The following is a 10,816-nucleotide window of genomic DNA, read 5'->3' as shown; positions in this document are numbered from 1 at the left end:
GTGCGTGGCTCTGACCCGGCAGTGGGAAAAAGTGGTGGCGGTGGGGAGGTCTTACTGGTGTTATGACCTTTCTCTAGCCCTGAAAGCCCCCCTCTCTGCCGCCCCACACTCCCCGATGCTGCCCCCAAACCCGCTGCCCCCCCAGCAGCATCACCCCCCCCCCAGCAGCATCACCCTCTCCCCAGCCCGCACCGCGGAGCCGTTTCCAGCAGCGGATGCTGAGTCACCGCAGCCCCCTCCGAAACACCCCGCCGGGACCCGGTACGGGGGTCCGGGAGGGATACGGGGGGGGGGGGGCTGCAGACGAAGCGGGGGGGGGGGCGGCGGAGCAGTGTGTGGGGGGGGGTGGGTGTGTGTGTGTGTGTGTGTGTGTGCGGGGCGTCGGGCCGGCGGGCCCCGGCGCTGCTGAGCGAGAGAAATGTGAGCCGCCTGCACCACTGCGGCGGCACTGCGGGCACCGGGCGGCAGCCGAGCGGGAGCGCGCAGACAGCGCCCGCGCCCGCCGAGCCCCGCGGGACAGCGGCCACCGGGCCCGCCCGCCCCCTGCACCTGCCGGAGGGGGACCGGGGGGTGCCCGAGCCGCAGCCCCCCCCCCTCCCTCCCTCCCCACCACCACCACCCCCACCCCCCCATCGAGCCAGCCTGCGCCGTCGGCCGGGGAGTGTTGCATCAGCCCGGCGAGGAGCGGGGGCTCCGCGGCCGGAGGAGGCGGCGGAGGAGCCGGGGGAGGGCGGGCGGGCGGAAGGTGCCTCCCCGGCGGCGGCGGCGGCAGCGGCGCTACCTGCCGCCTCCTCCCCCCGACCCCCCCCCCCCTCCCCCGCCCCGGGCAGCGGGTCCCCGCGGAGCATCCGGAGGCAGAGGAGCCGGCGGGAGCCCGGCGCCGCCAGCGCTGCCTTTGTGCCCGGTGCCCTCCCCGCGCCGCCGGGGGAAGCTGCCGGGGGGAGGCGGCGGGGCCGGGGGAAGCGGGAGCGGGAGCCGCGGCCCGGCCGGGAGCGGCGGTGGAGAGCCGGCGGCATCCTCGGGGAGTCGGCGCTCCGCAGGGGCAGCGCCCGCATCCCCCTCTGCCTTTCAGATAACCTTTAGCCGCTCGGGCCTCCGGACCTCCAGCGGGGACGGAGCGGGGGGCTGGAGGCTAAACTGGGGACACGGCCCCGCAGCGGGATCCCCCGTCCGAGGCACGGCGGGCCAATGCAGGTAACGAGTGGCGGGGACCGTCCTTTTGGCCGGGCTGCCCGGGGGGCATCACCCTGCGGGCGCGCAGGCGTGGGTGTGAGGTTGTGTGTGTGTGTGTGTGTGTGTGCGGGTGTGCACATGTGTGTGCACCGCTGGGCAGCGAGCGTGCCAGCGCGGCGTGGGGCAGGGGTGCGTGGGGCTGGGGATTGCGGTGGGAGGTCATTGGGGGGTGGATGCTGTGGGGGGTGGGGGGTGCTGGGGAGGGCTGTGTCACCCCAGGGGTGATGGGGATGCGGGGTACGGTTAGGTGATGCGCCAGGGCTGTGCATGAAGGGGTGTGACGGTGTGAGCGTGGAAACGCGGTGGCTGTGCGCGGCGGCTGCCTGTCCGTGCGGATCGCCATGCCCGTCGGTGCGCTGCGGGTGAGTGTCTGCGCGAGAGCTGCGGGCAGAGAGCCCCCGGGGCTGCTGCTGTGCATGGGGAGGGGGGGGAGACATACGCTTCTCGCGGGCTGTGGGGTGCAGGATGTGGGGTGCAGAATGCGGGCCCGTGATGGGGGATGCAGGATGCAAGGCCTCCCTCCCCAGGGCAGGCATCGCAGGATGCTTGCAGGACCCCAGTGCCACCAGGGCATGGCCCCCCAGGGACACCCCGACTGGGGTTTGGCAGGGATCCAACCCCCGCGGCTCTCGGGCATCCAGGGCTGAACCCCCCCCCCCCGGCCTCTCGCTGTCCCCAAGGGCTGCTGCTGCAACCAGATGGCCCCCTCGGGCCCCCTCCATCAGGCCTGGCAGGGCTCGGCGGGAGCAGGCATCCCTCTAACAGGATTTGCAGCGTGATGGAGGAGAGCGCCTTCGCCCTTCTCGGAGGAGAGACAGGCTGTCGCTGGGGCTGCTGAGGGAGAAAATGGCCACGGGCTGGCTGCCTGCCCCCCATCTCCTGCCCTCAAATGTGGCCTGTCCTCTCCAGCAGCCCCGGGACAAGGGCAGGGAGCTGGGAAGGGGGAGAGGAAGCTGGAGGGAGGGATAATAGCAGGGACAGATCAGGAGCAAGCGATGGAGGTAAAAATAGATCCACCGAGCAGAGGAGGGGCTAAACGTGAGAGAAAACCCTGAGCAGAGGCAGGCCGGCGGGGGAGCCCCCCCGGGAGGGGCCCTGCATCCCAGCGGGGCGCAGGGGGGACCTGCCCTCACAGCCCCCAGGGCAGAGGGGGGACCTGGGACCCCAACCTCGGGGCCGCCGAGGAGATGCCTGGGGGGAAATACCTGCCTGCTCCCACTTCCGCCGGCCCAAACACGCGGGCGGATGGACAGGACCTGCAGGGCTGAATTGCCAAATTGCCGGGATGCAGGCAGGCACTCATCCCGAGGGAGCGCTGGCAGACGGTACATCCCTGAAGAGCCTTGGATCCAACCCCCTCTTGCTTTTCATTTCCAGCGAGCACGAAGCTGAGCTGGGGACAGAGGTGCCAGGGACGGTGGGGAAAAGGCGCGTGGCAGCCCCTGCACCAGCCGAGGTGAGCTGCCCTCCGCGCGGGATGCTCCCTGAGCCCCTGCCCCGCAGGAGCTGCCGGTGACGGCAAGTGGGAGAGCCGGGAAGTCAGAGCAAAGGAATTTGCAAACACATTCTTCAGCGCCACGAGGATCCCACGGCGCGTAAACAGGAATAAAGGCTGGGCGGAGGCAGGGACTGGGGCGAGGCGGGGGCTGCCCCTGGTTCCTGCGGGACCCCCTGGACTCACCTGCCCCGGGCAGTGCCCGGCGCCACTGTACCATTCCGGACTGCGGCTGATCCGGCGTGAGAAGTGCCAGCGGAGGCAAAGGGGGGGCTGCCGAGTGAGGGCCAATGTCACGTTAACATCCCGGTGAGGCACTGCGGGGAGCTTGTGCTTTGATCGCACGTCCAAGAGCATCCTCCGAGGCGGGCAGGATGCCGTTGTGAGCCCTGCCTTCCCCTGCCCGTCCCAGCCTTGCGCCCGGCACCCTCAGGGCTGGTCAAAGAAGAGGGGCACGGGGCCCACTGGCGCTGCCCCTTCTCCCCAGGATGCTCTTCCACACCAGCGGCTGCTCCCCGTGCTCCTGCTCCGCGGCCAGACCGAGATTGAAAGCTCAGCAGGCTGCCGGCATGTTTTAGCCTCATGCAGGCGTCCCTCGGAGACCCCAGAGCAGTGGACAGTAATGTGAAAACAATACTCATGTCGTGTCTGAAAGGGCAACAAGTCATCATTAAAATGGAGGCAATGAAAATCATCCACCCGGAGAAGTTTTCGGAGCTGCAGGCCTCGCAGCCGCGCTACGCGCCAGCCCCGCGCCGTGAGCCGCCCCTCGTGGCCAAGCGCGCGTGGCCCTCCGAGTCCGAGATCATCGTCAACCAGGCGTGCGGGGACATCCCTGCCCTGGATGCCACCCCCGGCCCCCTGCCGCTGCCCCGGACTCCCCCCCTGCCGCGGCGAGAGCGCGGGTACCAGAGCCAGAGGAAGGGCAGCTCGGAGGTCTGCTACCACCGGCAGCCGCCGTCGGACGAGGTGATCGTCAACCAGTACGTGCTGCACCCCTCGACGCCCTGTGAGCCCCTCGAGTGCCCTACCTGCGGCCACATGTACAACTTCACCAACAAGCGGCCCCGCATCCTCTCCTGCCTGCACTCGGTGTGCGAGGAGTGCCTGCAGATCCTCTACGAGTCCTGCCCCAAGTACAAGTTCATCTCCTGCCCCACCTGCAAGCGGGAGACCGTCCTCTTCACCGACTATGGGCTGGCGGCGCTGGCTGTCAACACCAGTATCCTCAACAGACTGCCGGCCGATGCTCTGGCCGCCAACCCCGTCCAGTGGAGCAGCGACACCGACCGCAGCTGCTACCAGACCTTTCGCCAGTACTGCGGGGCTGCCTGCACCTGCCACATCCGAAACCCGCTGTCTTCCTGCACCATCATGTGAGCCCCGCAACCCTGCCCGCGCCTCCCGGCAGCAGGGCGGCCGGCGGGTGGGAGAGGACGGTGCTGCACCGCGGCCGGTCCCTGGTCCCTTCTTTGCCGGCGACACAGCCCGGGGATGCTACGACGCTCACCGTGGCCAAGGACGTGGGACCAGCGTCCTCAACGGCACTGGCTGGGGGCGACGGGGATGCTGGGACCTGGCGGCAACCCCCAACGCCCTGCTGGTGCCCAGGGAGAGGGACGCTGAGATGGGGAGCACGTCCACCAGCACATCCAGGGACTACCGGCTCCCCCATCCTGGAGCGGGTGCCCCCGCTGTGCATCGAGCATCCCATCGCGCTCCTTTCTTGGGCACCTCCTCCCTCCTCTCTCCCTGCGGCTCCCGAGAGCAGACGCTGGGTCCCAGAGGGAGCAACCCCCTCCCCATCGCACCACGGCTGGTGGCAGTGGCACGAGGAGCCCTGGCGGTGCCTGGTGTCACACTGGGTCGCCTGCCCGGCACGGGAGGCAAGGACAGGTCCCTGGGCTCCCCTCCCCCCCCCTCCTTCTCTGTAAGTTATTTGCCAAAGCTTTCATCTCAGCGGCCAAGCCACCGTGCGCCCGAGTCATTGTAGCCACGCCAAGCCACCGCACCGGTCCGGTCCCTCGGTTGCGAGCAGACACGCGGCCCGTTTCCTCCGCAGGCCCTTGAGGAAAGCTCCACTTTATCCTCATTTTGGAGGATTCTTGTTTTTTTTTTTCCCGTCCGTCCCCGGCCGCCCTGTCCCAGGCCGCTACACATTCACAAAGGCATTGAGCTGTGCCCGTTCTCTGCCGCTCCACCTGTGGGGCCCTGCGCTGATGCCCCGTGGGATGGCTCGAGGGGGTGGCGCGGGGTCCAATACCCCAAATTGCCAGCTCCAGCGAGGGGATTTGGCTCTGCAGGGGGGCAGAGGTCTGGCTCCTGCCTACGGTCCCTTCCCCGGAGCAGCTCCGAGCCCTGTGTGAGGGGCTGGCAGGGCAGCGGCCTCCCGAGCACAGTCTCGCTTTCTCCAGGGCACCTGGAGGGGTAAGTTTGCTGCCAAAAAAGCAAAAAAAAAAAAAAAAACAAACCTAAAAAAATATAGAAAAAGCCATACTTTGCAGGTGCTCCTGCAGGGCTGAGCACCACAACCCAGCACGGCCGCAGCACCAGGGGCACATACCGCCCGCTCCCAGGGCACCGGGGCTGGGCGAGCCAGAGGGACCCCGCAGAGCCCCGCACCCTGGAGGAAGGAGCAGCCCCCAGCACTGGCCGAAGTCCGGCATCCATCCGGGGAGAGGGGCCAAACCGTCCCCCTGCCCGCCCCGAGGGAGCAGGCGATGCCGCCAGCGCAGCCCCGGGTACCACCCCGCTGCCGGCGCAGAACGGGGGCCAATACCGTTTCTGTGTTGCTCTGCCAATGCCTCCCGCTGCTGGTTGTGACGATGATCATGTTTTATACCCGGCCTTGTTCTGACCCCCATCAGTCTCCCCAATAAAGATTATATTGGAACAGTGAGCCGGCGTCTCGGGGGGCACGTTGCTGCGGGCACGAGCGGGGCCGCGCACCAGCCAGGATGCTGCGCACTGGCCCCACTTGGTCCGTGGGGTGAGTTGGGGGGGAGATACCCAGAGGAAGGGCTTTCCCCTGGACTGACACCTTCTCCTCCATCCTGGCTCGTGGCTCTGACATGGTTGTGTCCCCTCCTCACCCAGTGTGTCCCACCACACAAGGCTGGGCAATGGCGGGGGGGTACACTGCCCGCCTTGGCAAGCTGTCCCCAGCCACACCAAGGGCTCTTAAAAACCTCTTGGGTGTCCTATTCCTCCCCGAGTGATGTAGTATATTGGGGGAGAGGATTCACCAGCCAAGCCCAGGTGGCACTCGCTAGCCAAGGAAGCCAGGCAGGGACGTGGGCAGTGCTGGGGTCCCTCTGCCCCGCTTCGGTGAGGCAGATGCACCCATGGGCTCTGCCACACACCCCTCTCCGCACCGTCCCCCCGTGGCACACAGGGACTGCCGCGGGGCCTGGCATGCACCCAGCAGCACCGGCAAACGGCATCAGCGGGGAGCACCCGCTGCCTGCGCCGAATGGACGGCGGGGTCACCGTGACGGCAGCTCTCCAGCTGGGAGAGGCAGAAATTTGCAGCAGGAGCCGGCGGGAGGGTGGTCCCGGGGCAGCGCGGTTCCCCGGGGTGAGAGCTGTGCAGGCGGGCTGGTGAGCGCACACATGTGTGCGTGAGCGTGCACAGCGGGGGGATGTGTGTGTGCGCGCACGCTGAGGCTTTCTGTGCACGCACGGCCCCACTTGGCCCTGCACTGGCCCCCAAATTTCCTTTCTCGGCTGTCTCTGCCCTCTGCTGTGGGCCACTGTGGAGCAGCTGCTTCCAGAGCACCAGCATCTCCCCGGTTGCAGCCAAACCCCGGGGGGCAGCTCCCACCCCCGGGGGGGGTGTGGGATGACTGCGGACCCCTTGTCCATGGCTGTCAGTCCCCGTCCCAGGGGAGTTTCTATCCCTGGAAAACAAAACCACATGCCAGTCCATCGGCGCTGAATTACAGCATCAATAACGCAGCCGGTGCCATCCCCGGCGCTGAGCGCACTCTGGCCGTGACGCGGCTCCCCGGCCCTGCACCCGCATCCTCCCCGTCCTCGGTTTTGAGGGGCACACACAGCCCTGGCAGCAGTGCTGGGGGCTTCGGGCTGTCACAGCATCCCCCGGTGAGCCCCATGGTGTGGCTGCTCGGGGAAGCCGGGGCAGCCCCGAATCCGGGACGAACATCACCATGGATCGCCCCAAAGGTTCATCCCAAATCCAGGATGAGTATCTCCATCGCCCCAAAGGTTCATCCCAAATCTAGGATGAGCATCTCCATCTGTGAGGCCCCAAAGACACCGAAGCAAGGGGCCAGTGCGGGCGGCGGTGGCAGCAATTTTGCCCTCATAGCAGCAATTTGCCCTTTTTATTACATAAGGACGAAGGGTACAGCATGTCCTCCCCCCCACCCCCCTCCCCCGTGGTACCTCTTGGGCACAGAGTAAATTTAAAACCGTTAATTTGATTTTGAGTTGCAATTAAGGAAGAAATGGGGCCTTTCAGGAGTAAGCGCTGGGCGACAACCCATTTCTCCAGCCCTATTAACCTCGAACGAGCGCTCGCCGGAAGAGGGGCCCTGGGCGTGCTGCGGGGGGACGGGGGCGGCGGGGTGGTGCCAGCCCTCGCAGGGGAATCAAAAGTCTTTCGAAGTCTCTCTGGCATCCCAAACCCCGCAATTCTCCCACAGCCGCTGTGGCCGCGGCGAGTTTTGTGCCTCCGAGTGCGCTCCAAGTCCGGCTTGAACGTGGCCGGGAGGTCGCCGCGGGAACAGGTTTGGATGTGCGTGAGCAAAGACGCTCGCAGAAGTTTCCAGATGAGCTGGTTTTAAAATCTCCTGCTTGATGTAATGTCTGTCCCAGGCTGGGATGAAGTTCTGGGCTTTCCCAGTGTCTGGGCTGGCCCAGGGTGGGAGAGGGGATGTGGGGGGGTTAAATGGCTCCTGGGGGTGATCTTTCCCCAAACTCCCTCAGTTTAGATGTGGGAATGACCAGGAATGGGCTGTTCTCTGCTGATTTGGGGTTGGCCTTTGGGACGGGTACAGGAGATGATGATTCCCAGCTGTTCTCCCCAAAACCAGCTCCTGCAGCCCAGCTGGTGGGTGCCGGGGGTCACGCCGGGCTGGGCCCAGCTCTGCGCTCCTGCTGGTGATGGACGGGCAGCCCCAGGCAGCGCCGAGGCTGGTCCCCATGCGTGTGGCCCCACCGGTCCCCATCCTGCCCCGCCACCCGCCGGGAGGTTGAGCAACGGGACCAGTTCCCTGTTGGTGCAGACAGAGCAGGGGGAGGATGCAGCCCCAGCTTGGCCGAGGAGCGGAAGGCTGCACGGGGCTCTGTGGCACCACGATGCCAGGCTGGGAAGAAGGTGGCCGAGCATCAGGGCTGCACCCTCCCTGGTGACACGCAGCCTCGAAACCTCAACCCGGGGCGGTCACGCACCCGAAATGGCTGTTTCAGAGGGGAGGAAGCTGCTTGCAACGGCTTCTGCCGGCGCCCGGCTTTCACAACGAGGTGCAACGCCGCGATGAGAAGATAAAGGGTTGTGGCACAGAGCCCGAGAGGCTGTGACGGGTCCCCAGGGCAGCGCTGGCCAGCGGATGGGGAGGGACTGCTGAGCGCAGGAGCTTTCTCGGGGTTAAATCCAGGTGAGGGCTGCCCGTAGGCACCAGCACTGCTCCCGCTCGCTCCCCGGCTCCACGTTCGAGGCCGGGTTCTGGTGCCATCCGTTCCCGCTGTTCCCGCTGTCCCTCCGGGCTCACTCTGAGGGTGCAGGATGGGGCCCGGCCCCGGCGTGGGGGCTGAGCGGGGAAGAGGAGGTGCTGCTGCTGGTTGTGGTGCAAAAGGAGTGGGGATGTCTCTGCCCAGAGCTGGATGGGGCCCCCACCACCCCAGAGTGGGTGAGACCGGGCGCACTTGGTGCATGCCTGAGACTGGCTGTGCTGCCGATGTCCTCACTGCCACCTGGACACGGCTGGGGACACGGGTCAGGGGGACACGCTGGGCTTCAGCAGAAGGAGCCAGGAGAGAGATCCGGCCCTGCAGAGCCCCAAGTGGACAGGTCCCCACAGGGATGGGGACAGCCATGTCACCGGTCTGGGGACACCAAGTCACCCTCCCCGTGCCAGCAGCTGGGAGATGCAATGAAGCATTTGGGGTGCAACGGGGTGTCAGGGGTTGTGGGAGGGGGGCAGGGAGGGCTGCAAGGGGGGTGGGGGGAGATGGGGTGGATTTGGGGGGTTGTGCTGGAGTCCAGGGTTGGGGTGGAGATGCGTTGGGGGCTGCAGTGGGGTGATGGGGGGCAGCAAAGAAGAGCTGGTGGGAAGGTTGATGAGGGCTGTGCGGGGGCATGCCTGGTGAGACTGGGGTGCATGGAGGGGCTGCAGGAGGGTGCTGGGGGCTGCAGTGGGGTGCGCATGGGGAGACAGGGTGCATATGGCTGCTGGGGGGAGGGGTGGGAATGGTGCTGGGGGGGGGTTGCAAGGGCACTGCAAGGGATCAGAGGCTGTATGTGTAGGGGGTTCGGGGGGGGCTGTGCCAGAGGATGGTGCCCCACAGCCGGAGCCATGCCGCAGCCTCCCGTGGCTTTCGCCACGCTGTCCCCGGCCCCAGCTCGCCGTGCTGCGGCACACCCGCTGTGCCGCTCGCCGCTATCTCGGCGCGCTAAATATAACCGAGTCCTCTCGAGCGGAGATTGCAGCCAGGCGCCGTGGGTCAGCCCTGCCTGCGCACCGGGGCACTGCGGCACTGCCGGGCTCCGCATCATCGCCCACGGGGTCGGTCCCACGCCGCAGCCCCCCAGGGACCCCATCCCCAGGGGGATTTACGTGCCCTTTGCCAGCTTTTAGCACCCAAAGGCGCCAACAGCCCGGCGAGGGGAGCGCGGACACGCCGGAGGGTGCACTGTCCTGCATGGTGTCCCCTTGGGGACAGCTGTGGCCTGGTTTGCCCAGAAGACGGTTATCCCCCCTCCACGTAATGTAGAGCAGGGACACGTGCCAGGCTCCCAGGCGGTGGCAGGGCCCCCCCAGGTGTCACAGCCCCCCCTCCCCGCAGGCCCCATCTAGCCGAAAATGCCTCTGGCCAGGGTTGAGCTGACGCTTCTCCCGATGGAGCTGCTCCACTTGGTATAAATAAATATTCCTCGGAGCGAGGGGGGCCGGGGGGGACCCGCCTGCCTCTGCCTCCTGGCCTGACCCATTTCGGGGTGCCCTGCTCCTGCCGCTGCCTCCCGCGCCTTGGCGCTTTGCCGGAGCAAAGCACAGCAGTGCCGATGCCGAGAGCAGCCCACGAGCCCCGGCAAAGCCCACAAGCCCAAATTGCTGCCCCGGTGATGGGCACGGGTTTGTCGTGGGGCTGTGCGGGCAGGACAGCGTTCGCTCGCTCCCCACCGCCCTTCGCAGGGGGAAGGTGAAGGGGGTGGGTTGGTGGTACCCCGTGTGCCCTGCAGTCGCCGCAGCCCTGGGGAGGTGCCCACGGCGCCTTTCTGCGGGAGAAGGGCAACGCCATGGCACACGGCTGGTTGCACAACCCCGGCGTGGCCGGGCAGGAGGACAGGGCACGGCCGTGTCAGCCAGCCCCTCGGCAGGGACAGGCAGGGTGGGGACGGAGAGGGGTGACAACACAGGGGGGCGATTTGGCACAGGGTCCGCGTAGAACTTTGGCAGGATGCTGAGAGGAGGCTGGCAGGGATAAATAAGGAGCAGCACATCGCAGGCTGTGAAGATGGGTACCAGCATCGCAGAAAACTGACCCCCCAATGGGTTGAGGGGGTCTGACACCTCCCCGCCACCCGCTGCCAGCCCAAAGGTGGCTGAAATCCTGGCCCCAGCCCTGCCCCTTGGGGTACGGGTGTCCCCAGTAAGCTGCTGCCAGCCCCATGCCCTGCAGCATGGTGGGGACCAGGGTGCGGAGGAGCCGTGCCGCGGCATCGGCCCAGGGACGTCCCATGGAGAGGGGCATCGTGCCTGGCTGGGACGCAGCCCCCGCATGAGGCCGGCTGCCAAGTAAGGAGCAGAGCCCACACCCCGCTCAGCGCTGAGATATTCCTGCCCGCCGCAGCCGTGGGCAGGTCCCACGTGGGCACAGCCCCGGTACTGCGGTGCCGTGGGTTCC

At 67.2% G+C, this 10,816-nt stretch overlaps 1 protein-coding gene across 1 annotated transcript; it reads left to right on the top strand.

The window, feature by feature from the left end:
- Positions 1-3,310: 3,310 nt before the first annotated feature.
- RNF208 (ring finger protein 208) lies at positions 3,311-4,108 on the top strand (the record flags this gene model as incomplete). Its single annotated transcript, XM_082492731.1, has 1 exon — positions 3,311-4,108. The coding sequence occupies one exon, from the start codon at positions 3,311-3,313 to the stop codon at positions 4,106-4,108; it is 798 nt and encodes a 265-aa protein (XP_082348857.1).
- Positions 4,109-10,816: the final 6,708 nt, after the last annotated feature.

This window comes from Vanellus vanellus, assembly GCF_965231255.1.
Source record: "Vanellus vanellus genome assembly, chromosome: 18".
Taxonomy (NCBI): domain Eukaryota; kingdom Metazoa; phylum Chordata; class Aves; order Charadriiformes; family Charadriidae; genus Vanellus; species Vanellus vanellus.
The sequence above is the reverse complement of the archived record's forward strand: the minus strand, read 5'-3'. Positions and strand labels throughout refer to the sequence as shown.